Raw genomic sequence first — 27,390 nt, forward strand, 5'->3', positions numbered from 1 at the left:
GAGGTAACGTGTGAGAATATTGAATAAATTGTTGAATTTCTAAAATAGGGAGTCCATATATTTTATAAGGAATCATAGATATATGAGTACCTATTGCATTAACAAAACATAAAAGTATTTTTAAATAGAAATAGAAATTTAAAATAAGTATTTAATGAACAATTTATCTTTAAAAATATTCAATATTAAATATGACATCATAAATAAAATAAAATTTTTTGGAAAAAAATATAAACATGCCACATAATGTTGTTTTTTAAAAATAGTTTTGTAAGATAATTTTCTTTTATTATATATAAAGATAAAGATTGAAAGACATTTTTACATAAATTTCCAATTATTATACAAACCACAAGCTCACAAATATATACTTAATTGGCTCCAAAAATCAAAAATAAAATGGCAAGATTATATTAGATCTTTGCAAAATGATATGCTAAATAAGATTGAACAACATTATTTTTTTTAATTTTTTTTTTTAATTTCCAATTTATTTTCTGTACATATTATGGAGTTTTTTTTCAAGTATCATTTTATAGTCTATGTTAATTCCATCTTAAAATTAACTATTCAACCATCATGTACAATGTAATATATATTTTGAGTTACTATATATAGTCTTAAGGGAATAAGGGCTATGATTAACAATTGTTTTTGAGCGGATGTAATATGCTAGTACTTTCCATATATATATATATATATATATATATATATATATATATATATATATATAGAGGGAGACAATCAAATAAAAACAGTTTTAAAATAAGAACGGTGAGAACACCTTAAAATCACCATTTTGATGCATTAAAAGTCCATAAAACTGACATAGTGCATAACTAATTATCATTATTTAAGTGTTTAACAACACATTGATTCATCAAAATCGAAAAAATCACGTTTTTTGTTGGATGCATTATTTTGATGAATATGCATCCAAGATGGATGTACAAAATAAAAAACATGATTATTTCGATTTTGACGGATGAATGTGTTGTTAAACACTTAAATAATGATAATTAGTTATGCAATATGTTAGTTTTATGGACTTTTAATGCATCAAAATGATGTTTTTAAGGTGTTCTCACCGTTCTTATTTTAAGAGTGTTCTCACCAGAGTGTTTATATATATATAGTGTTTGTTATTAAAAAAATTATTAATCCAAAACAAAGATACTAATTAAGGTGTGATTATCTTATTCTTTAATTTAGCTAGAAGGACCTTGTCCAACCTTAAATTGCTCAAGTAAATTCTTCCTCTTGGAGTCATCCACCCAATTTCCACGTCAATGGTCAAAGTCACTACTAAAATGCCCAATAAAAATGAATCCATCCCAACTTATCACCACAACCACACCCAAATCAAAACTTCAATCATGGGAGAAGATGATCATCAAGATGAGAAGCCTCTAACTTCATCCTCCTCCAAAATCCATCATTTCCCGATCTCCGTAGACGAAGCGTTGTCCACCGAGTTACATAAACAACGTGCGGGCTTCCGTAAATGCACTTTATGTTGTGGCATCATAACCGCGATGATCCTCATCATCGCGGTTGTCATGTTAGTTCTAGGTTTCACTATATTCCACGTCAAAAACCCAAAAATCAACATGAACTCGGTAACTATCATGGGACTTGACCGAGTCAACTTAACGAGCCAGCTACTAGGTAACCTAACCGTAGTAGCTGATGTCTCGGTTAAAAATACTAACGTGGCTGCATTCAAGTTTGAAAAATCTAACGCAAGCCTTGTGTACCATGATATGGTAGTTGGAGTTGCGGATATACCTAAAGGCGTGGCCAAGGCACGAAAAACGTTAAGAATGAACGTAACGTTTGATGTAATCGTGGCGGAAATAACACAGAATAAACAGTTTGGGAATGATATGGCAACGGGGACTTTACCCATGGAAAGCTATACGAAGATTCACGGTAGGGTGAAAATAATGAACGTTATTAAGAGAAAAGTGACAGTAACTATGAATTGTTCTATTTCGGTTAGTGTAACTAGTTGGAAGATTGTTGATCAAGATTGCAAGAGACGTGTATCGCTTTAATTAATTAATAGAGTATTAGGACGATTTCATTATATTTTCAAGTACTATAGTTTTGATCATATGTTTTTTAGTTTTTTCAACGATTGTTTTGAGTGCATGTATTTAGTTTATGTAAAAGCTATATGTATACTGTTCCATTTTTTAAGGAAAAAGGGATTAATCCACATAATGTTAGACGTTGGCCAATGTGCCGGTTGGTAAAATGATATATCTTTAGACTTTTTTTAATCGTGTAAGTTATTTTCTCCGCCTTTTTATTTAATTTTATTTGGGTTTCTAACTTTAGACAAAAACCTGATTAGAATTGACCCTGACCTACAAGAAAGTGTTTTCAATAAAACGTTTAAAAAAAAAAAAACTTTACCTAAGCTTAAAAACGTTAAATTAAACTTTTAAATTTGATAAACATACATAGTCCCTGAATTTTACATAATTTTCTACTTTACCTAAGATAGATATTGCATACTTTACCTATCTTTTGTCTTAAAAAAAACATGTTTCATATATAGTTTTTTTCAAAATAATTTTCTGCAAAATAATTTTCACCAGAAACAATAAAATCAGCATTTAATTGATGATTTTCCCTTCAGAGTTTAGACCATTGAAAACTCAGTGTAATATTTTTCCCAAAAGTTTTCTTAAAACAATTAAAAAAATAATTTCTTTTTCAATTTCTAAATAAGTAAACGCAAACTTCGCTTGTCAATTTATCAGTAAAACAGATCAACATTGTCAATTCATATATGTATTCTAATCACTCTTTATTCGCTACGGAAAAACACACACTTGATCGAATTCCTTTTGATCCATCTTCTAATCCCATTGTATATACCGTTTGTTAGAGGTCAATTTATACCTTATCTATATCTATCGAATGTATGTATATCGGTAATTAATATTAGTATGATATCATAATTTCTGTAATCGTGATTTATGCCGGACCTAATCGATTTGACATTAATTAACCCTGCGACAGTGGAGTGCCAATCTGATTTCCACAGCTAGACCTCACTAATGGCGGTCGTCTTCTGACCGATTTTCCCGCCAAAATTACGGTCCAATTGTTGTATCCGTTTTATAAATTTAATTATTATTGTTATTATGTTATGTACATTGTATACACAACGATTTTGCCTTAACTCGAGTTTTGTTTAGCTGTATGGTGTGTGCTGTAGTTTTATATATGTATCTATAGATAGATTTTGGCCATTTAAAATCAGAGCGATGCTTTATATTAGTTATTATCTTACAATCGGTTTCTGCGTAGGATAACCATAGGCACGTGCATGTCATCGTATTGAAGAATGACAAGGAAGGGCGGGTCTGGATATAGTTTGCGAAAAGCTCTTGGGGCTATTAAGGACAGCACGACTGTCCATTTGGCTAAATTCAATAAAGCCTACAAGGTATATGCTATCTTTTTTTTCTATCGCACTATCCTTGACTAATATGCTGATATATATACATAGAGTTGTATATGTAATATCGAATCCTCCGTAATTGTTCAAATTCGATAGCAACTGGAGATAAACATCGTTAAGGCTACTAGTCATGTTGAACAACCAGCTAAGGAGAAACATATGCGAGGTAAGTGTTATAGGAAGTTGGGATTGTTGGAACTACTTATGTCGATCTTATCTGTTTGTGAACCATGTATTGATTACTTGATGGAAACCTGATGATATATGCTTCCCTAACCCTCGCACCTTGTGTTGCAGCTGTACTTGTAGCCCTCTCGGCTACAAGACCTAGGCATGATGTTGCATACTGTCTCCATGTTCTTAAAAGAAGATTGTCAAAGACACGTAATTGGGCGGTACGTGTTCCTGCCTCCAGATCTTTTTACTTTTACTCTGAATGAAAGGCTCTCGTTAATAGTTTAAAGTCCATATTAGATACTCCTAAAGTATATGGTAGTTCCAACACTCCTAATCTACGCGTATTAAGAAGTTAATTGGAAAAGGGATATTGTGGATTGTGTAATTTTGCATCAGACACAATGAGTGCTGTAATTGGCATTGTATGTTCTTCGACAATCTCATGCTCTTAAGATTAATAAATTCACTTATTGCCTTGTTTATGACGACCTGTCAGCTCAGCGTGTGTATGGATTATGATTTTTGTTCTCTAGAAGAGTCATAAAAATGCATAAGCATGCTTGTGTGATATCTCGAATCCTGTTTGCTTATTATAAAAACACATAACATGCTAAATTATTGGGACAAAACGGTGCTTTTGTGTCAAATGAGTGTTATCCTCGTGGAGGCATTTATTTTTCATCACCAAGCCTTACAGCTTCTTTTACTTTTTCCTTTTTCTCATTGGGTCCTTACTTGAAAAGCAGATGCTATAGATATGGCTATCTACCGCTGGGCCATTGATACCTTTCATGTTTGTTGCATATGAGGATATCTGAATGTAGTTTGCATTCCCCAGTTCCCAAACTGCATTGAACTCGCAGATCAAAGACTGTAGATAAAAAGATTAGTGACATATTGTCTTAGGATTTAATCATTTAAGAATTGGGGTAAAATCGCTTTAATACTTACCTGGTCAACTTGGTTAACAATTGTTGTGCTCATGTTGACGTTGACCACATTTTTATTTCAGGTTGCTTTGAAAACTTTGATTGTCATCCACAGGGCCTTGCGGGAGATGGATATTACATTCCAAGAAGAAGTTCTTAACTATAAAATGGACAATCCTAGTTTTCTCAACTTATCTCACCTCAAAGATTATTCTAGTCTGGATGGTACTAAACAAGTCTTCTCGCTAATTCTGAAACCATAGTATGTAGAGTAAAAACATCTTAAGCGAAAAATATTTAATCTTTTGCTCAGCATGTGATTATTCTTACTGGGTTCGGGTGTATGCTGAATATTTGGAAGAGAGACTTCACTGCTTCCATGTCCTGAAGTACGATCTCCAGACAGAACATCTTGTAAGATAACTTCTTAAGTTTTACTATTTACTCCAATTTTTGTTAATGCTACTTAAAAAAATTTCTAAGAGTACAATAACCTTACTTTCTAATCTTGATGCAGAGAACAAGGGATCTAGGTACTTCTGAACTGTTTACCCAGTTATTGACTTTGCAAACGCTCGTACTCCGTGCCATATGCTGTAAGGTATCATCTATCCTTTTCTTTCCATTTATTAACTTGAATGGTTGGTTGAAGGAGCAAAGAGTCTGCTAGCATGAGTTTGCTATGATAATTTCAATTGTTGCTATAAATATATTATCATCTCTTAAGGAAATTGTATCGTTTTATGCAGCCAGAAGGAGCATCGGCTCATAACTCTGTGATTCATGTAGCACTCTATATGGTAAGTAACACCGAACTCTGGAACTCTATATCACATGTTAATATCTGCTTGTCTATTCATATTTAATATTTTTTGTAGGTTTCTTGTGATAGTGTTAAAGTATTCAAGGCAGTTAGTGACGGTACACTTAATTTGGTTGACAAAGTAAGCTGTAATCATGTTTAAAATATTATGAACTCTAGTTCCAAAACGATCTGTAAAACTTGAACTTTACTGTTAACAGTTTTTTGAGATGAATCAATCCGATGCTCATGATGCTGTGGGGATGTATAGGAGGACAGAGGCGCAGGTAATGCTATAGAAAGTTATATTTGGGACTAATAAAGTTTATGTCTGAAATATGTGTCCGTGTTTCCAGGCCCTGAGTTTGTTAAGCTTTTATGAGACATGTCAAGCTCTAAACATCAATTGTAGTGATGGGCTCACTGAGATTGAGCCGGTATGATTTACCTCCTGGTAAAAAGTTTAAGTTTTTCCGTGTTTGTTTTTATCACAGTGTAATTCTTGGTTATTCAATTTACTTTTTCTCTTTATTCGTCAACATGAAGCCATCGTCTTCATTCATACAAGTCATGGAAGAATATTTACTTGATGCTCCTCTGGATTCAGCTGTTCACAAAGATCTGGTAGGACATGTCTACAAAACTTGAACTAGCCTGTGATCAGACTGACAAAACTTGTTCAATTATAATGACATTGATACTTCTGTGATATTGCATATTCCAACCTAAGAACTCAATCGAAGGAAAACCAGAAGCAATGCTGGCCATAGAATACGAAAAGGATACAGAGATTCCGAAGAATGACTCACCTCCATCTTCAGAAGAGCCAAAGCCAGATGTTGAGCCAGTTAAAGTAGAAGCTCATCTTGCTGAACCGCTACCAGATTTACTGGTAATTTCACTGATTGTTATTGTGTATATACTTAATTTCTGCAGGGTGTTGAACGGCATCTCATGGATGATGTGATTTCATGGTTTATATTTGTGGACAATGAAGTCATTTCTGTTTTCTTCTTATTAGTGTCTGGATGATCCCGTTAATGAAGTCTCTGAATTAGACGAGAATGCTATTGTTCCTATATGTAAGTAATAGTTAAGTCATTTACCTTTTTTTTTGTTTACCATAGTAGGTGACTTAATTGAGACTTCCTTGTCCTCGTGATAATCGTTTCATTTATGAACCTTCAATGTGTTTATTCATAATCTGATATATATTTGATGGTGGTGTGATTGCAGTTGATCAGCCAGCTTGTACTGCTGCAACTTCCATTAATGGAACTGCAGGATGGGAATTAGCCCTTGTAACTGCTCCAAGCTCTAAGGAGATTGTTACATCTTCGAGCAAACCGGTATGGTCGTATGGGTACATGTATTTTTTTTTTTTTCTTTTTTGAAGTAATACATCAACCATCCAGTAACAATTCATTATGCATGTTATATAAATTTACTTTGAAAAAACAGAATAGATTTGGATGAATTGAAAAAATTGTAAAACAATGAACGGCCAACTCTGCATAAGTTGTGTCGTAGGTATTAAGAGTGTCACTGAAGTTGAAGACAAATATATCAAAAGGAAAAATGATAGCGAGTCAAATTTATATTGGGAAGCATGCAAGACTGAATTTGATAAAGTTTATCATATTCAATACTGTTTCCCTTCCTTTCGTTATTCTGATGATTGTTTGTTTCGCAACATTTTTCTCCTTGCATATAACAACACTTAATATCCTCAAATCTATCTATGAGTGTCTTTCTTTTATAGAAATTTTAAATTATAGTATAACAAAATATGCCCTGTATTGGAATGATATCTATAAGTAAAATTATAGATGTACTCAGTGTAACTGTTGTTTCATCAATTTGTATTTTTAACCAATAAGTTACTCAATATTTTTCTCATAACCTTTTTGTGGTTCTTATGGGTAACTTAGGGTACATGGCTGGACAAAGTTACTCTTGACAGGCTCTATGACGATGCAGTCAGGAGAACCAACCAGACCATGAGTTACAACCCATGGGAACAAGCTCCTGTCCCCAGGTTCATGATAGTACCACAACCTGCACCGAACCCATTTACTTCTAACATGATGGCTGCATCACACAATCTACAATTGTCAGCCGTGTTTCAGCAGCAGCAAGCATTCATCCTAAACCAACAAGATCAACAAATGATGATGAACCCACCGATGCTACAACAAGGTTCTAATCCCTTTGCCAATCCATACGACGTTAGTCCTAGTTTTTACCCCTACAGCCCATGTGTGCCGATTCAACCCTATAATCAATATCATGACATCATTTGAATTTCTAATAGTTTGATTTTACTTGAAATGGTCGGCTAGTGGCATTTCATATAAAAGGGACTTAGGAAGGTAGACGAGATATCTAATAATATGCAGTGGATGTAGAATGAGATCATTTTTCAAGGTATGGATTGTCCTTTTTAGTTTCTTTTCCAATTGGGGAACAGAATACTGATTTCGGGCTCATTCAAGTTCTTTGATCCTTCTTTGTTCAAGCAGGTAGCTTGTTTCATGGTGTATTTCATTTTCTTGTTTTGCAACTTTCTTGAATCTTTTCGTTGATGAAAATAGAAGAATCTGCAAAAAAAGTTGTTGATTTCTTTCGACATTTGTATCATGTAAATAATGATTAACCAGTCATTCTTTCTTAATTACATGGAGCTTTCCATTGCAACTGATTCATTTACCCACCCACCCATCCACTTATACTTCAAGAACTAGCACCCTCATGAGCTGGCATGGCCACATGGATCCAGATCCGCGTTGGAAATTTCATCTGCATTGTGTCAAGATGATCACTCGACCCTCCAGGGATCACAAAGATATAGATCCCTATCTACGTTTCTGAGTAAGCTACAAGCATATCTGGCCCTTCAATTTATACAAGCACTCAAGCAAGACATATATGCTCTTAAGACTTAAGACGATTAACCAATAATGCAAGTCAGCAGTTCGGCTGCAGTTTTTTATTCTCATGGGTTAATGGGTGTAAAATTTGGAACTTATATTCTGCCGTTTAAAAATATAATAATAAAGAAAATAATAATAACAATTTGGAAGTTATGATACTCATATAGTACACTAAAGATATGATAATATACTAAAAAAATCAAATTAAAATTTTTCTGGTATGAAGTAGTTTCAAAGTACTATTGAAATGCTTACGAATTTGCTAAATCATTTTACTTAAAGACTTAGATTTAATATTCTCGTTTGGTAATACTTTTGTGATTATACTGCAGACATCCACTATTTAAGCATGCACAAGGGATTACGAGTCAAATTAAATTGTATGTAAAGTTGTAAGCAAGTCAAACTTCTATAGAGTTATACAACTTCAAGTTGAAGCTTATCAGGCTGAGTTTAAGCATGCACAAGGGAACCCATCCATCCTCGACTGATTTTAACTAGTATGAAACTTTAAGCGAATATTTCAAGCTCAAATTTACATGGTGAAGGTTTGTTAAACTGTAAAATCTAAATCATTAACTCAAGATATTTCCAATGGGGTTGGTGGCCCATTGGCATTGGTAAGGTCTTTGACCTTGGGAGGATCCACCTGGGTTCGAGTCCCACTTACCACATTTGTAGGGGTGGATTAATAGGGGTTTTTTCGAGAGCCCTGGTTTTCAGGCATCCGTGTAATTAAAATATATGTCATTCTAACTGGATATGTCATTCTGACTGGAGTTGCTATAAATTATCCATTGTTGAATACTCAAGCTGGATATGGAGAGTGATGCAGGAGAAGATGAAAGGGTGATATTTCTATGGGTTGGGATGATATAGTTAGATGGTTTATAAACTCCAAAATATCCCATATCTGTTTGGAACATTGTGCAAAGAATTACATTGTATGCATGTGTTTATGGCATTTGGTAAAATGGCAGACTATTTAGTCAAAGTAATATTTCTAAGGAGAAACTTAAGGATCAAATCATGGAAGGCATTAAAATGAGGCTGTTTAATCTGAGATTTAAGAATTTCAGTGCTTATGAGAAGTTAAAGATCATATGGGAACTATGTTAGCTGTTATGAGGAGTGGAATGCATTGTGTCCAGGTTTATATGAAGTACAGGTATGATGTTATTTGCAGGTTTCAAATGTCCAGGTGGAAGACTATATTTTGTAACAAACATGAGTTTGCAGTTGTTTGCTCTTAGTCTAGTGTGAATTTGTATGGAGTATGACTGTGTATTAGCGAGTATAGTGGTAGATAATACGAGTAGTATATGGCATAGATTGAGATTGGGATTGGGGTGGGCATGTCCACCATTGATTTGCTTGATATGATTGTAACTTGTTTTTGTGGTTAATAAAATAAACAGAGAACCGCCCTCATTGAGAAAAAAAAAAAAGCAATGATTATAATGGTCTGCCAAGAAAATTATAAGATTCCATTTCCCAAAGGATTCATGATCCAGCAATAACCATATATAGCCTTGCAAAATTAAAACACAATCAAGACGCGCAAAAATGTATACAAACACAGCTAATGTTCCAATGATTCAAACTCAATCATTAGAAAATTCAACAATTTTGAGTTATTCCCGTGAGCCACGACTCAATCGTCTAGTTTAAACTAGCAAAATCATGTGTATAAGAAGCTTTTATTGCTTTGTTGAATCGACTTGTTGCCTTATGGTGCGAGCACAATCAGCGAATTTCCTGACCAGTGTACTGCATTTTAGTGGATCTTTAGTGTTTTCTTTGTAGCAATCCAAGCAAGCAGTTAAATCAGCTGAACAGGGCATAGGTTTTGGCTGTGGGAGTTTAAACTCATTATCATGAAGTTCCTTCGCCTTTTGTGTTACTTCAACCACCATTTCCTCTTCTTTCTTTTGTAGCTTTTCCAAAACCCTTTCACTTTCTTGGACGACAGAACGGATGGCATCCAACTCAGCATTAGCAGGTGGTGCAGGTGGCGGAATTGGTAGGTACATTGGCGGCCATCCAGTAACAGGTGGGCCACCTTTTAGGGTTTGAGTGTCATCATAATTGTCCTTCTGGTTGCTGGATTTAGCTTGATTTTGTTCAGAAGTTTTGTGTGTTTTCTGTTTTGGTTTTCTTGTTTTCTTCTTCGCTTTCTCAGCGTCATCAACCAACTGTTTTACTAAGTTTCCGCTTATTTGAATAGAAAATGCATCATCCATGGCTTCCTAGACTAGTTTCTGAAATTTAGAGATGCATACAGACAGATAAATTAATAAAAAAAAATGTTAAAAATATAGATAAAAAACACAAAACATGCACAACCATCTGACATTATAACAAAAATTAAAATTCGACATAGAGATGATTGGAACTTGGAAGTAAAATGAAAACTGCAACCCACTGCAGTAAACAAACTGATAAGCATACTATGCAAAAGATGTCATGGAGGTGGCAAAATGGGTGGGTCGGGTGAGTCGCGTGACGCGTCAAAAAGGTAATTTTGTACACCTCAAATCGGGTCGGGTCTCACACTTTTTTGTCTAAAAATTTTACATTTTCTGTAAACAGTTGATGTGAAAAATATGAGTACAAAACTTAACAATTTCATTAATAATATACTTTTTACATAAGAGGCATTTGGAGGTTCTATGAAATAAATATACAAGTTGAGCAATTTCAGACAGTTAAATCACTTGATTAGTTTCATTTCAGGCTAACTTCTATGATTTTACCTCTAAACCCATAAGAGATAATACATAACCAGAATAAAGTCATTAAAATAAATGGGTCAAAACTCAAAAAGGGAACATCCAGATGAAACAGACGACTCAAAACTGTATCACTCCAAGCAACCTAATTAAGGTACAAGTATGTAAAGTCACTTTAGCAGCAGCCACTCTATTGATGTAAGATAGCCGCATATACCTACTCAAGTCCTGAAAGCCTAACCACCCATAAACTAATTCTACTTCCTTGCATTTCAAAATGACTCACATCAAGTCATTAATCCCAATACTTATCATTCAGCCCTATAGGCTATAGTTCTTCATCTACAGCAACCGCCCTCATAAAATTAATAACCTTAAGATGTACCTTTCACCTTAAACGGACTGCACGAGGTGCACATTTAGAGTAACAACAATTAACCCTGTAACCAAGTATTAGCCCTTCCCGCATTGAAGAAACATAACTTCTTGTCCACTATTTAAACGCAAGAAATCGAGTGACAAAAGATCATACAGACTTATTTACTAATCTGAATATATAAACTGCTCACTAACTTGGAGTTTCGATGACAATTCTGACACATGTTAAAGTCATGAAAGTAGCCCAAAAGAAATGCAATAGTAGTTTCTTGAAACTCTACGAAAATCCTTTTGGGTATACAATTTTAGATGCATAGTACAGAGTACGGACTCAGTGAAAAAAACTGTCTGTTAACATCATCTCCATAAGTTTTTACCAAACACAGCCTTTTTTCAAAGAAGTAAAAGTGGTTCGTTCAATATCACACAGAGATCCGGAAAAAGAAGCCGCCCAAGTGACAAACCTAAATTACACTTTCATTACGTGCAAGTTTTAAGATTCAACCAGCCAAGTCCCTTTCTAAAGCTCTTGCAAACATTGACTCATTGAGCTGCACCTATCCAGCCTTGCGAACATCTTCTTATGCAAGTTGCTACCCCCTCAAGAAGATCAATCTATCGCAAGAGGTGCTCCTTTACTTTCTCTAAAATGACGTCCCTTGACCTTCTTTTTAGCCGCATATCAATTAGTCACATCTATATCGCCTCCATTGCTCACACAATGAATGATGTTCCTTAGTGACCCTAGACCCATCCACTTGAACATAAAAGGTCGGTTCTTAACAACTACTTTACAAACTTCAATACTTTTACTACAACAAAACGATGTGAAAGATTTGTTCATCCTACCTTTAAGACAAACTAAGTTGCTCGCCGATTTCTCATCCCACCTTTAGATTATTCACTTTTTTACTTAATAAGAGCTAATACGTAAACCCATAAAAGATAAAAACAGTTAGTTACTTTTATTTAAACCTAGTGCAACCAACAACCACTATCCTTACTATTCTACAATTTCCGCAAACTTACCACAACATCTTAGATCCTGCATATCGTTAATAAAGGGTATGAGGTGGTCCGTATCCAGGTTATCCCGGGAGGTCAAGTCATTGACACAGATATGGGTGGCATATGCGGCCTCTTGTCATGATATCAGAACGTCTGACCCCTACGCCACACGTTATAATGCAAAAAGTCTAAACTACATTGCAAACAAGAAATCATATTTTTATCCAATATCACATTATTATATACATATACATAATATGTATGTATAAATATGTCACATCAAATAGATCAAAATCAGCATCTCAATACAAACTCTATAATTTGAAGTGCAACTAAACAACTCACAAAATCATCATTAAAGAATACAATAAATTTTTACCTAAAATTAATGGCTGAAACCCTAAGTTAAAATCACTAAATATTAACTTCAAGTTTAAGACAGCAAATATATATTAACAAAATAATAACAATTATTGCAACAAGAATAATAATATCAATTACCTGAAAACTTGCAGACGGCGATTCGACAAGGAACCGTGCGACAGGAGAAAATTTTCAGATGTAATACAAATTTGCAAATTCCATTTGTTTTTTATTTTTACTTCATTTTTTTTCTTGGAGAAGAAATCTTTATGAATGTTCATTACAACCCCCCTTACTTTTTGTAATTTACTCATTTTGGATCTTAAATTATACCTTCCATATTAAAAGTCCGTCCCTTGATTTTCATGGTAAATGTACAAATAATTTATGCACCACAGCCCTTATATATTATATATATATATAGAGAGAGAGTTGAATTATTATGAGAATTAAAAAATTGTCGAGAACTACGAGAACTAATAATATCCATTGGATCAAGTAGATCAATGGCTAAAAGAATTAATGGCATTTTTGTATATACGTACACCCATTTAAAGAATATGAACGTGAAAGGGTTAAGAATGGAATTACAAATTAAAGAGAAAAAAACGGACTATTTCAACAAAATACTCTAAATAACAGCACACATATTTGATATTCAAAGCTCATGAACTCTTTCAATAGTTTTTTTGTTGAACGGCTCTTTCAGTAGTTTTTATATGCATAACAATTATTTTTATAATTTTTTAAATTATAAGCTGTTTTTATATGCATAATAACAATTACTTTTATACTTTTTTAAAGTCGTATACATGTTTATCATATATTAGTTTAATAATTTAATGCTGTTACACTACAAGAAACATCAAATTAATTTGTTATACATGTGACTGAAACATGTAACACATGTGATTGTATGTGTTAATACTGGTAACGGGCACAAGTGTGTTTCGTTTTGTACGTGTTAATAGTGATAATGGGATATGGACACATGTAATTCGCTGTACAAGTGTGATATATCTTTGACATGCAACGCTCATAATATCACCAGAATAAATGAACACGAGTATTTCGTGTACAAATATGTTCTATTTTTTAATTTATTCATATGTTCATGGACAATGGAAAAAAAACATGTGTGTTTTTGATGTACACATGTGGTATCGGTGTGGTTCGGTGTAAAAAAATGAATACCATAAACATAGAACAATACTTTGGAAATATATCATATTGTTAATTAATAAATTTATTACGTGTCATGTTGAAACCATGTTATATTGAAATTTGAAAGTCTCGGCGATTTTGTAAAAGTAGATTTTTGTAACTATTAAATGATGAATTAACCGATTGAGATATTTAAGGGAGATTTTTGTTTAAAATTATTAATTATTTAAATTGAATTTAGAAAATTATATTTATATCCTTATATATGTGAATAAAGTAAGACTTCTCGTAGTTCTCGACAAATAGTTGGTTCTCATTTTATCTTTTTAATATATATATATATATGCTTGCATCGTTTTGCGTGTACGTTTCATTTTTTTCGTACGATGGCATAAATGTAATTAGTATCTAACCATGAGGGCAAATATAAAAACGATATTCTTGACGAGTATACAAAATGTTTAGCAGGCCCATGTCTTGGAAAAAAAAATCATACAAGCAGGCCCATAATTTAAATGGGTATGGTCCAAATTCTAACACACCTGTTTACAACGAAGTCTATAGAGATTTGAGGCCAAAATGCAATCCATATGGTAGAGAAAGAATGTCGTGATATGTATACTCATACTGTATTTCACGACTTTTAAATTCTTTTCTGAAATTTCAACTTCTATTTTTAATCATTTTCTTTGTACAAGATAAAAAGTCGACTTTTATGGCTCTTATTATGAAGCTATTTTGCAACAAATTTTCTTCTTATTACTACTTTTTTTTTCTTCAAATTAAAATACAGTTAATTGTAATAATTATTTTATATGTTTGTAACATTTTATATCGTTCTTATCGCGTTGACTTTTTTTTTATAACATATAATAGTCGTCGTAATGGTTTTTTTGTTTTTGTTTTTGTTGTATATTTTATTGTTATTTTTAATACTTTTAGGTGTTATCTTTATCATTGTTACATGTTGTGTTTGCAACATATTATATTATATTATTTTAGCAGTGCCAATTGATATATTTGTTCAGGTGCAGCCTTTTATTAATTTCACATGTAACCACATATAATATGCGTAATGTTGCCAGGAGCAACGCCCGGGTAACATATCTCGTTATCACAAATCGCTCATAAAAAAAAAGGGTAAAGGGTTTTAAAAATGAATGGTAATGTGATTAGATTTTGTAAATTTGGTATTTTTATTTTTTGTTTTTATATGATAGAAACTACAGTAATAAATAGCCATCATTCGAATCGACCTTAAGTTGTTGATTATAACGCATACAATTCACATACTAATAATAACATGTATAAAGTTCGATACATTTTGAAAACACGTAAAGACTTTCGAAAGCATTATATTGGATGTACGCTTATATGCTATATGTTCCTCTTTGTCCCATGTACTAATCAAAGTTGATGAATTCTAATTTTTAAATTCAATATAGAATGACGGTTTATAGAAATAACTCATTTATCATGGCGTATTGGGAGGGACATACCTAGTATGGAATGTAGTTTCATGGTAACTTGTAGATGTTCATTGTTTTTTTTCGAACATTCAGTCTGTATGTGATATCTGGGAAACCTGACCGTATAATGGTGAAGCCTTGCACAGTTGCACGTACCCTAGACAACGAGATGTTGACCATAGGTCGTTACAAATATTCAAAGGAAAAAACCCCAAGACTTGTCATCCCTAAAAATCGAACTCAATAACTTGGGAAAACCTGAGATGCCTCTGACCAGAGTCATCATTGGCTATGTAGATGTTCATTGTGTTTCTCAATATGTGCACACAATAATGTTATGCTTGATGTACTTTTGTTATTTCCCAGTATTCACTTGGTGGAGAAAGGATAAAATTCCTTATGTGGAATACATTGCCATATCTGTATTGCAACAAAATTTACATATCATTGTTTTCACCATAAGTCTAAAACTCAATATCTCCGGCTTTAGTTAATTGAGACATTTTTCTTTCTAAAATGGACAAATTGATCGAAACATATTGTAGGATGTGATAACAATAGTGCGTAAAAGCTTTATTAAAAAAAGTTCGAGACAACTTAATGGGTTTACAAAATTTTACATTGGGCTTTGACCCCAAAATATTAGCCTGAAGTTCTTAACTAATTAATTTGTCGCTGCGCCGATGAGTCAAAAAACATTAGAAAAATTGATAATCATGGATTTAAGTAAAACTGCCACTAATATCAGTCCCTGAATTTTTAAATAGAGTTAATGACATAAATCGTCCCTGTGGTTTACCAAAATAGTCACCTTTTGTCCTTAAAAATCTAAAACCTCATGGACAATCCTTTATAGGAGGATAAACTTCATGTTTAGTCCTTTGACTATTTGACCGTCTCCTTCTCTCCGTTAAACCCCTCATGTGCCTCCCACGTGAGGGGTATTCTAGTCATTTCCACTATAAAGGACGAAAGGTGACTATTTAGGTAAACCACATGGACGATTTATGTCATTAACTCTTTATAAAAACCTGATATTTTTTCATCTTTTTGTTTCACTTACTTAAAGCGTAGATATTCTAAAATGAAATACATATATACACATACATAAACATAATAATATATATATCTTTATTTGAAGATCAATCTATCCAATTTCATTCAACTATTCAAATGAAATGAGGCTGCCATTAATAAAAGGCAGAGAACACAAGAAAAAAAAATGAATGAAGATGAGGATACCACCACTTTCCTGCAAACCACCGCTTTTTAGGCCATCAGACCGTCAAATCTTTCAGGTCATCTGCTATATATATCTAAAATGTGACGATGGAGTTGGGGATGTCGGCGTTATGGTGATCGGATTTTATAGATATAGGTATAGATCTGGATATAAACATCGATTGGAGGTGGGGTGCGGTGGTTGGATTAGATATATAGATCTGGATATAAATGGTGACAACAAATTTTATAGATATTGATACATGTCAGCGGTGTGGTGCCCGAAGGATATGCAAGCACAACAATATGTGCGTCTCCGTTTGCGACTGTCAGATGTGGTGTGGAGGGTCGAGTAGGGGTGACGTTAGTGCTGGTGATGAATGGGCATGACGGAGTTGGTGATGAGTAGGGCTGACGGCGGCAATGAATTGTGAGGTGTCGACGGTTTTTGGTGGTGTGGTGATTAGCGGTGGCGGTAGTGTGGGTCTTATATGGCAGGTGGTTTCCCGACGGGGTAATGGAGGTGTGGGGTAGGTGTTGTTGATGTTGATGTCTAGCGTGTGGTTGTCCGGTGAGGTAGCCGGAAACTCCAAAAATAGTTTCAGAAAAAGGTACAAATTGTAACTTAGCGAGAGAGAGAGAATGATAGAGAGAGGCTAAGGGGTGACAAAATGAGATATATGAAAAATTTAGAGATATATGTATAGATTTATACTTAGAAAGAGATAGATGCAGATGTATCGATATATCCCTGGAAAGGTTTAAAGGGATTGAAAAAGAAAAGGATGGTTTTTTTTATTATTATTATTTAAAGAAATAATTACACCTTTTGGTTTTTTTGTAAAGAGTTAATGACGTAAATCGTCCCTGTGGTTTACCAAAATAGTCACATTTCGTCCTTTAGAGTGAAAATGACTAGAATACCCTCACGTGGGAAGCACGTGGGGGTTTAACGGAGAGAAGGTGACGGTCAAATGGTCAAAGGACCAAACGTGAACCTTATCCTCCTATAAAGGACTGTCTTTGAGGTTTTGAATTTTTAAGAACGAAAGGTGACTATTTTGGTAAACCACAAGGAATATTTATGTCATTAACTCTTTTAAATATAAAAATACAAATCAAATAACCCATTTAGGAAAATGCTAAATGAAGCCCTTAGTGCTTCACTTAACGTGCATAAAAAGGTTGTACAATTCTATATCAAATGTCGGCCCTCTGATTGTTATAGTAAGTGTACAACTAATCAATGCATCTTAACGAAAGCCCTTAGGCTTTGTTTAGCAAAACCCTAAAATTTATAATGTATCGTTTATCTTTACAGCTTTACTGATGATACCTTTTAAATTAATGGGCTTAACTCATTTCACATTTTATATGCTAGTAAATATAGTACCATTTTATCCATACGAAAACTAAATTTGGCTATAGGTTTTATTTTGGGTTAACAAATTGTAAAGTTATCGCATTTTTGTTAATAACTTGCCTTCGTCGCTCAATTAACTTCTTTTGTTTTTTTTGTGTATTAAGTTAATCTCACTTGCAATAACATGTCAGAATCCATCATTTTCAAATTCGGTAACTTTATTTGTAGAAAAACTGAAAACATATTATTTTTTTTTTCTTCAATTGATTGGTTTAAATGAAGAATTCATTATGCAAGAGCTCTTTTTTAACACAAACCCTATAAAAACAATGTATATTAGACATTCTGTCATTCACTAGTAATTCACACATTTCAACAAAATAAATTAATATGTGGTATGCTTGACAAAAGTAACTATAGGTGGTAGTTGTCGATTGTATGTGTGGTTTTTTATTGTAGTTGTACGATGTAGTTTTTAAGTAAAGTTGTTAAGTATAATTTTTATTTTTTTCAAGGTGTTTAGTATGGTATATGTAGTTGCAAATTCGAAAAGTTTTTGTGTTATTTTTAAAAATTAAATGCTTCATCCAAACTAAATACTTATGTAACACTATTTTTATTTTAAGTAGCGTTTCATTTTGGAATTGTTTTCTTTCAAATAAAAGCTAAAGCTAGTTGCATCCAAACAAAGCTTTTAATACACATAAAAGTTTATTGTTCAAAGTTAAAAAATAAAACTCTCCATAAACTCTTTAAAAATTCTTGTCAAACATACCCATAATTTAACCTTGAAAGGTACATTATTATTTATCTTATTTTAATTGTTTACTAAGCACCACAAAGGTTATTCAACCTTTTTCAAAAATTTAGTGATTGTTTTAACTAAACAATATCAATTACTAATCACCTTCTCTCTTTCAATAATCTAAATAGTATCAGCACAATACGGTAATGGTGATGGCGACGTTAATTACCTGATGGTGATAGTGACAAAAGTAATGTAGGTAGTTTATGTAAAGAAGATAATATATGTATTTTAAAAGTTAATAAATAAATTGTATAAATATATATTACCAAATTAAATATATCATGTAAAATGTTTATACTCGTAATAATTAATAAGAATGAAGAGCAAAAGTTAATATGAAGTTATCCTCCAATTAAATTGGTGTATATAAATATATAATTATCAACATTCCAAAAGTATCGTTAATGAGTTGGTGTCTTATTGGTAGTATTCTTGACTTTGAAAAACCCATTAGAGTTCAAATCTCGCTTTTTACATTTGGAGGGGTGCAATGAGTTTCGTCTCAGACGTACATGTAACCTAACAGTAGGACTTTCAAACCTTGTTTATTTTATCAAGATGGATTATTTAACTTGAAAACAATTTCTACTTTTATCTCTATGAAGCGTTGAAATACCCATGTCATACAGGACTAGCTAATTTTATTATTGAGCTAACTAGTAGAAATATTATAGTTCACGAGAGTAGGTATCCGCGCGTTGCGGCGATGAGATGGTGGGGTGATTGCTAGGTCAGAAAGTGTGATAGTCAAATGCCTCCGGCCTCCGCCCTCCGCCTTTGGATTTAAAAATTCGTCAAAAGTACATCGAATGACATCTCTAATGAAAGAGCATGAAATTTTAAGAACACCCATACAATTTTTATAATTTATCGACGTATGATTTTTGAGATAAAAGATTTTGAATGAATTGGAGAAATAAATGATTTATGGAGGAGAGAGAAAAAAGATGATTGGTTGAGATTTGAGGAGAGATAAATGGTATTATTGTTATTTTTGATAAATATAGAATAAATGAGAGGGGTATTTTGAGAATATACTTAAAATCAATATTGGAAATTTCAACCCAATGTTAAAAATCTAAAAGGAATCTGCTTTATAATATAGTATAGATTATCAACTCAAATATGTATACTTAAAAATTCAAGGGACATCAAATTATCTATTACGACTTTTATGTTGCTTTGAAAACACTCGTTTACTAATTTGTAAACTATATACATACCTTTAATTTATTCAACAATGTGAACCGAAAAGAAAGTAATGTCGTAAAAGTCGTTATCTCCTGATACTTAAAACTTAAAAGATTGAGACAAGACCACAATTAATATGAAGAATGAAAAATACCATAAAACGAGCTAATGATATTTATTGTTTTAGATAGACACTATATTGAAATCGAACATAAAGTTTTGTTTCATTGGATTTCAAATCAAGGTTATATTCATCACCGCATTATATAATCATGTCGTTTACTTTATAAGGTTGTTAATCGAGATTGGGATGTATGTTCAAAAACCATCTATACATATATACTAACATAATACCCGCATAAAACGGTTATTTTATGTAATATTACTTTTATTTTTAGTACCCGAAGACTATATAATTAAATAAAAGTTTAGTTCAAAAAAAAAAAAAGGTAAGATTAAATATTATTATTTTTTATTTTTTTTGAATAACAGTGGTGATTGGACTCAGCCACACTGCCTCTTCATTATCCGGTAGAGATCGACCACGTCATCAGCACAGTCAATCCGAGGGCATGACTGACGGTGAAAGTCCCACTACCGTTCTGGAGGAAATCAGTTAAATGCTAAAAAAAACTCCCAAGTCCCACCTCATTGGCAAGGACTTCTCAATATGCATTTCAAAGAAATTGAATCCGTGACCAACATTTGGCTGAAAGACATAAGTGGCATTAAATGTCCAGTTGGGCTAAATCCTAAGGACAAGATTAAATATTATTTGTTAGTAGTCTTGATCGAGTAGTAATTGTTCTTTATAACGAAAAAAAGTTTTAGAAATAATATTTTTACAATTTTACAGATACAAGTTATAAAGTATAAGTTATAAATTTTCATTGTTCTTCACAAATTGGTTTCAGTGATTCCAGTAGTACTGATGAATAAGGAAAAAATCTTCAATTCATTTCTTTAGTTCTTCAATTTGTTTGGATGCAAAAAATGAAGAAATCTTTATTGCTTCAGTTCTTGACATATTATGCTTCAGAAAAATAATGAATAAATCTTCATCGCTTTTCAAAGAAAAAATTAGAAGAAATTTTGATGGCGTTATAAAAAAGAACTTGTAAAGAACTAGATGGAATAAGAAATAACTGACATTAATTCAAGTTAATTACGAATATACAACTAGATGGAATAAGAAAATTAAAAGAACTGAGATTCAAGTTAATTACGAAAATTCCATCATGTCTTACCGTCGATCCAAACCTTTTGATTATTTTATTTTAGTTTTTTCTAGTAGTAAATAAAAAAATAAGTAATTAAGTAACACCTAATAACGTGTTATACGGGGTTATGAGTTTCAGTACTGTATTTGACGGTGTATATGAAAGATTAAGATATATACAACATTATCTTTACATAAGGTAGAGTAGAGACACCAAAGTTATAAAATGACATTCCGCTTACCAGAATGTGGATTAAAATATATCATTGACCTATGTTTACGGAAGCAAATGCTCTAACCACTTGATTTAATAACCAGGCTATTCTTTGATTTATAGTTGAAAAGCTTATAAATATTACTCGTATGACCTTTTCTTCAATTTACAAACATGAAACTTCAAGTAGGAATATGGGAGCAAAACTACTATTGTCAACGAAAATGATTTATATATATTTGAAAAACTTATAAATATTACTCGTATGACCTTTTCTTTAATTTACAAACATATATGAAACTTCAAATAGCAATATGGGAGCGAAACTACGTACTATTGTCAACGAAAAATATGGAATATATTATTTCAACAAAAAAGGACGCGTACAAGAACTTTTATTATTTACAAAGAACCATTAAGTTCTTGATTTTTGACATTAAGTTGTTGCCATTTCACTATGTTTTTTTCTTTCCTATGTAGCTACTTGGCTTTTGGCCCACTTTGATAAATTACCTAATTGATGGTGAGAAATCTCTTTTAGTTAAAGACTCGAGTTTTCTTCAACCATCATTGTAACACTAAAATACCTATAAAGAAAACTAGCTACTTAGAAAGGCGTATGATATACAACAAGACAATAGCGATTTCCATCGCTTCGGTTATCATTCTGGCCTTTCTCATTACAACAAGGCGAAAAATCAGGACGACACTTTAACTAATTAATTTGGTTCTCAAGAGGGACTAGTGTTGTTCTATAAACCGTGGACATATAGAACAACACAATCTTTATTATCCTTAATTTGAACCATATTAATTAGCTTCAATTTTGTTGTTTGTTGCCCGCCTCAAAAGTAGTGTCCAAGACACTCATAGGATCTTCATTAAAACAATCGAATCCAAAATCATGAATACCGAAATCTTGACAATCCAGTAGCCATTTAGCACAATCATCCCAAGAGCTAAATCCGCCATTGTATTCATTGACGACATTTTGTGCATTATTGTTGTTGGGTAATTCCCAAGTCGATGTATCAACAAGTGGAGGCTCATCATCACCTAGAAGGTAGCTTAATAACTTTTCATCTTCACATAGGCTTTCAAACAATTTTTCAGGCTCACCAATCAAACTACTTGAACAGTTTTCAAGTGGGGGCGAGGCGCTTGATGAGTTCTCCTCCGAGCTTCCTGTGGTACCGTTGACACTTTCCGGAGGTGATGGGCGGTTATTATTTTCAGATTGTGACGATGAGTTTTCTACAGGAGAAGAGGATGATGTCTCCGTGTCGCGGAGTTCTTTTTGAAGAGGTTCATGAGTGACGGGATCAATTCCTCTCTTTATGAGTTTTTTCTTTATATGAGTGTTCCAATGGTTTTTAATCTCGTTATCTGTTCGTCCTGGCAATCTTGCTGCGATTTTGGACCACCTAATTATAAACCATTGATTAAACATTACGATGAGAAAATTTTAGTTAACCGTGTATACATATATATATATGCCATATAACCATAAATCCATAATATATGAACCTTCATTTCATTTTATCTTAATATATGAAAAACAACTACTAAGTCGCCCATAAAATAAAATGAGTTTACTAAAAAAGTAAAAAGTTAATAAAGGACACAAAAGTATTATTTTAGTGAAAAGAAACGTGAAAAGTATGTAAAACTACGACTTGGTAATAATTGCTCATTTGTTTACACTATTTGCAATTAGACCAATAAGATTTAGGCATTAAAAGAAATCTCTCTTCGTAGCTTTACTATGAAACTTGTCGGCCATAGATAAATTTATTTCTTTGTCATTATTTATGTTCCATTTATTTCTTATCACATCATCAATATGTCTTGCTTTAGATACAATGAAAATTTTTTGATGTGAAAATATTTACAGCTTACCGGTATATGTATTGGTCTATTAATCAAAAAGTTATGGATTAATTAAAATCCGAAACAATTGTGTAGGATATCAAGTGGTATGTTATACTAGTTTTTTTATTAAAAAAAAGATATTATAATTAATTAAATGCATAGATAAAGGATGCAACATATATTCAACCTTGTGATCACATGTATTAATTTTAAAAGATAAGAAGAATATGTAAATGCTTATTAAATCGATCATAGAATTAAAATCTAGTCTAGTTCAAGAAAAGAAAAATTAATGACTCATCATAAATTTTAATTTTGAGTTATCGATAATAATGAAGGAATTATATATAAATGCAATAAGATGTCACTAGCTACATGAAAATTTTGTCTTTGTTGGAAAGGAGAGTTGGTATTTGAGACTGGTTATTAAAATCGTTTATATGATTTTGCTTTTAATTTGAGATAACCAAATTAAGTTTTTTCTTTCAGACCGTTTACTTCATCCAAATAAACATTTTTATAAAACTTTAAATATTATGAAAACTGTTTATCGTTTTAAAACACAGTAAACATTTTTCAGACATGCAGACGACATACCGGTTGCCCAGACGAGCATGGAGGTCAATAACAAGTTGTTCCTCCGACTCGTTAAGCAGGCCACGCTTCAAGTCGGGTCGAAGGTAATTCGTCCAACGAAGACGACAACTCTTGCCGCAACGACGAAGTCCCGCAAGTTTAGGGACAGCTCGCCAACAACATTGGCCGCTAGTTAAGATAAAGTTGATGAGTTTATTATCTTCCTCAGCGGTCCAAGGCCCTTTCTTCACACCTAGTTTGTCACAACAAGGCTGCCTTCCCATCTTTAATTAATTATTTCACCACTAGGAAATTGGATGAAACACGTAATAATTATAATAGTAACTTTTTTATATAAATATATCTTATCCAAAATATATGCTTATATAATAATGTACATAAGTTTTTGAAAACACACTTACCCAGTTTTAGAAATGCTACACCACCAACCTTTATATATAGTTCCTAGAGAGAGAGGGAAAGTTGGATAGAGAGTATAAGGGGTGGGGTCCACCATTGATTCATGAAAGGAACAGGTGAACTAAAACTAGTTTCTGGTGGTGAGTGATGAGATGAAAAGGAATGATGGTTGACACACAGACAAAAAAAAATGTTACATTTGCGGTCTCACAAGAAATATTATAGGAAAATTTTCATTTTATGTCCTTGTAATTTTATAAAGTTTTTAGGTCCAACCATGTAGACTTTAATAGATTAAAAAATAATTTAAGTATGATATAATATACCATGACTAGGACTACTTTAATTAATAGCTTAGAATTATTGAGCTCAAACTTGTAGACGAGTAACTCTAAGTTCAAAATATAGTTATTATTATAGTTATGTTAAATTTTGAAAAAATAAATGAGTAAAAAATGGATAATAAGCTATAATCAGTCTCCCGTTGATCCGTACGTATTACAACCAAAGTAGGATCAGACGATCAGTTTTATTTGTATTTTCTTGAATTTTTAGGTGTTTTAATGGAGATTTGGATAAATATATGTGCGAAAAGTTTTTGTAGATCAAATGAAAATACACCTACCTATGTTTTTGCATTAACCTTTCAAGTACTCATTTAGCTTTGTTTAGTTGCTCAACCCAAAGTAATTATTAAGGAAAATATTCACAACTTCAATGCATTTTTCATAAAGTTATCTCGTGTACTTCTTACATGAAAAGAGTGTGTAATTATGTTATAGTTAAAATATTTTCTAAGAGATTTTTTTACATGAATTAAACATTTGTTTAAAAATTAATACTTATTTTTATTTGTTGTATTCATAAATTTTATTGTTAAAAAAATGTGTCAAAAATTAGAATTTACTTCATTGACGGCTATATTATTTTGTAAAGACCTGTTATTTTACACTTTACAAGTTAAACAAAACGGCAGCCCGGGCTATTTTTCTACCTTAAATTGTAGTTCCGTTCAAGCTCGTAATATTACTAGATAAAGAACGGAAAAAGTTTAAGGGGTGTAAGTTCAATACCATATATGTATAGGTGTTGAAACTGCAAAACGCTAAAACAATCTGTTTCTTTGATCTCTGTAATTGCACTCTTACTCCACTGTTACGTCACCCCTTTCGTCAGCATTAAGTTTACGTGTCCTCACCATATCGTGCTTCTCACTTCCGATCACCAATTTTGCAAACCCATTTTTGATCCATTTGGTCCCAAATCTTCTTTGATGTCTCCACTTCTTTGCCTTTCACTTAATTTTCATTTTTAAGCTTTCACTTTTGTAATGATTTATATTTTTCAATTCTGGATCTCACAAATGCATCAGCAATTTAGGATCCTTTTTATTTGTAATCTAAGGCATTTTAATTTTGTATTGCATTTTTAATATTAATTGAAAACTCTTTTTTATTTTAGTAATTTATTTTCCAAAATTTTATAATAAAGAGAATGTATGATTTGTTTGAAAAAATATAAGTTCATGTGTACTATTTTTTAAAAGAGTTAATTAGTTCCATATATATACATCTTATAAAACAGTAGTTATCCTGACGTTTTAAAGGCATCCACTTCATTTTAAAACTATTCTTAAACATTGCCACATAGGATTTTTTTCTATGTGGCATCTCCATGTTTTTCCTCACAATATTTATTTCTTATCATCATTTATATATACTAATCAAAACTATTATAAAATATCAAAATAATAATAGTCTAATGTCCATATTTTTGATCAAAGTAACAATCTATTAAATATTAAAATAGTAATATTAAATCAATTTTTTTTATATCATGGGTATTATATCAATTGCATATGTATGCAAATCCAAAATTTTGACAACCAAATTTTAACTATTACTCAGTACATTTATAATATTATTAATATATTAATTTAGATCTTCAAACTAATAATATAAGAATATCATTAAATAATGTAATATCTAATATCTAAAACTATACATAAAATTATACGTTCTAAATCTTTTTGAAAAGGTAGATTTTCCTCCTTTCATAGTTTCATATGAAATTTGCAAATTCCGTTTTTATTTATCTTTAATTATTCTCCTATACGTTATTCATCATCAACATCATCCATTAGGTTGATTTTTCCCAACATCTTTTATGTTTATCATTATATCTCATTTCAATTTTGTGTTAACTGTTTTACTTGTGAATATAAGTTTAGCTTTCTGGATGTCTTTTATTTGGTTAGTTTTATCTCATTATGAACAATTTCTTTCTTATGCTTAAAAAACAAGTTATAATTGTTAAAAGTTATTATTAATACATATATAACTAAACAACACGAATAACCTTTTTAAATAGCCGCACATCGTGCGGGTAAAAGACCTAGGATATATATATATATATATATATATATATATATATATATATATATATAATTGATAACGAAAATTCAATGGGGACATAATAGATGCAGTTAAGTGCATATAGATAGACGCAGTAATAGAGAGATAATAAAATTACTATTTCACTTTTTATATTTTTTTATATTTACAAAATTATCTTTTCATTTTCAACACAACTGCACCTAACTTTTCCCAAATTCAATATGACATATATTTTCTAATTTATGTGTAGTATCATCTTTGCTCAAGGGCTATGATAATCTTATGTGTATTATTTCAATTTTATCGAATGCCACAAAGAGACTTAATATGATATATTAGTTTGAAAAATTGTTATAACTTAATTAGATTATACATTCTGATACACGTTATAAATAGAGGACCATATGTATGGAAGATGTTAACTATTTGATATTTTTTTTTTCTTTTGACAATTATTGAAATACCGAATAGTTCATTTAATATATAAAATTTATAATACTAATGCATTTATTATTTTTTGATTTATATAACTTGAAACTAACTTATTTATTATTTATTGATCAATAGAATGTTTCTTTTAACTGACATCCTTGATTTTACAAATAAATTTTGGGTTCGACTTTGCGCAGTAACAAATTAATTTTTGGAGTTTTTTTCTTAAATTCCTTGCGATCACA

General features: G+C 31.9%; 4 protein-coding genes and 1 non-coding gene across 5 annotated transcripts; 2 read left to right on the forward strand and 3 right to left on the reverse strand.

Annotated features, from left to right (window-relative positions):
- Positions 1–1,367: 1,367 nt before the first annotated feature.
- LOC122585949 (late embryogenesis abundant protein At1g64065-like) lies at positions 1,368–2,251 on the forward strand. The gene has a single exon (XM_043758063.1). It carries the CDS (start codon positions 1,377–1,379, stop codon positions 2,055–2,057), a length of 681 nt encoding a protein of 226 aa, XP_043613998.1. The 5' UTR covers positions 1,368–1,376; the 3' UTR covers positions 2,058–2,251.
- Positions 2,252–2,931: 680 nt separating this feature from the next.
- Positions 2,932–7,959, forward strand: LOC122610426 (putative clathrin assembly protein At5g35200). The gene is made up of 17 exons (XM_043783420.1): positions 2,932–2,945; positions 3,325–3,463; positions 3,575–3,644; positions 3,776–3,873; positions 4,668–4,809; positions 4,898–4,998; positions 5,102–5,185; positions 5,334–5,384; positions 5,463–5,528; positions 5,608–5,673; positions 5,743–5,823; positions 5,933–6,010; positions 6,117–6,278; positions 6,408–6,468; positions 6,623–6,735; positions 7,318–7,585; positions 7,729–7,959. The coding sequence occupies exons 2-17, from the start codon at positions 3,362–3,364 to the stop codon at positions 7,752–7,754; spliced, it is 1,569 nt and encodes a 522-aa protein (XP_043639355.1). The 5' UTR covers positions 2,932–2,945; positions 3,325–3,361; the 3' UTR covers positions 7,755–7,959.
- Positions 7,960–9,859: 1,900 nt separating this feature from the next.
- Positions 9,860–13,047, reverse strand: LOC122596634. The gene is made up of 2 exons (XM_043769248.1): positions 12,939–13,047; positions 9,860–10,580 (listed from the first exon to the last, which is right to left on the reverse strand). The coding sequence occupies exon 2, from the start codon at positions 10,560–10,562 to the stop codon at positions 10,020–10,022; it is 543 nt and encodes a 180-aa protein (XP_043625183.1). The 5' UTR covers positions 10,563–10,580; positions 12,939–13,047; the 3' UTR covers positions 9,860–10,019.
- Positions 13,048–21,785: 8,738 nt separating this feature from the next.
- LOC122583963 (MYB-like transcription factor ODO1) lies at positions 21,786–24,309 on the reverse strand. The gene is made up of 2 exons (XM_043756336.1): positions 23,919–24,309; positions 21,786–22,873 (listed from the first exon to the last, which is right to left on the reverse strand). Exons 1-2 carry the CDS (start codon positions 24,179–24,181, stop codon positions 22,270–22,272), a joined length of 867 nt encoding a protein of 288 aa, XP_043612271.1. The 5' UTR covers positions 24,182–24,309; the 3' UTR covers positions 21,786–22,269.
- A 2,624-nt stretch (positions 24,310–26,933) lies between these two features.
- On the reverse strand, positions 26,934–27,035 carry LOC122586204. The gene has a single exon (XR_006321910.1). It is a non-coding gene; the product is annotated as a U6 spliceosomal RNA (small nuclear RNA).
- Positions 27,036–27,390: the final 355 nt, after the last annotated feature.

The sequence above is a fragment of the Erigeron canadensis genome, chromosome 1, assembly GCF_010389155.1.
Source record: "Erigeron canadensis isolate Cc75 chromosome 1, C_canadensis_v1, whole genome shotgun sequence".
Taxonomy (NCBI): domain Eukaryota; kingdom Viridiplantae; phylum Streptophyta; class Magnoliopsida; order Asterales; family Asteraceae; genus Erigeron; species Erigeron canadensis.

Bases quoted from the DNA above. Each gene is read 5' to 3' on its own strand.
- LOC122585949 (XM_043758063.1), top strand. From the start codon at position 1,377: ATGGGAGAAGATGATCATCAAGATGAGAAGCCTCTAACTTCATCCTCC.
- LOC122610426 (XM_043783420.1), top strand. From the start codon at position 3,362: ATGACAAGGAAGGGCGGGTCTGGATATAGTTTGCGAAAAGCTCTTGGG. The intron at 5,674-5,742 runs GTAATGCTATAG...CCGTGTTTCCAG, and splicing joins ATAGGAGGACAGAGGCGCAG to GCCCTGAGTTTGTTAAGCTT. The intron at 6,279-6,407 runs GTAATTTCACTG...TCTTCTTATTAG, and splicing joins AACCGCTACCAGATTTACTG to TGTCTGGATGATCCCGTTAA.
- LOC122596634 (XM_043769248.1), bottom strand. From the start codon at position 10,562: ATGGATGATGCATTTTCTATTCAAATAAGCGGAAACTTAGTAAAACAG.
- LOC122583963 (XM_043756336.1), bottom strand. From the start codon at position 24,181: ATGGGAAGGCAGCCTTGTTGTGACAAACTAGGTGTGAAGAAAGGGCCT. The intron at 22,874-23,918 runs GTATGTCGTCTG...GTTTATAATTAG, and splicing joins CATGCTCGTCTGGGCAACCG to GTGGTCCAAAATCGCAGCAA.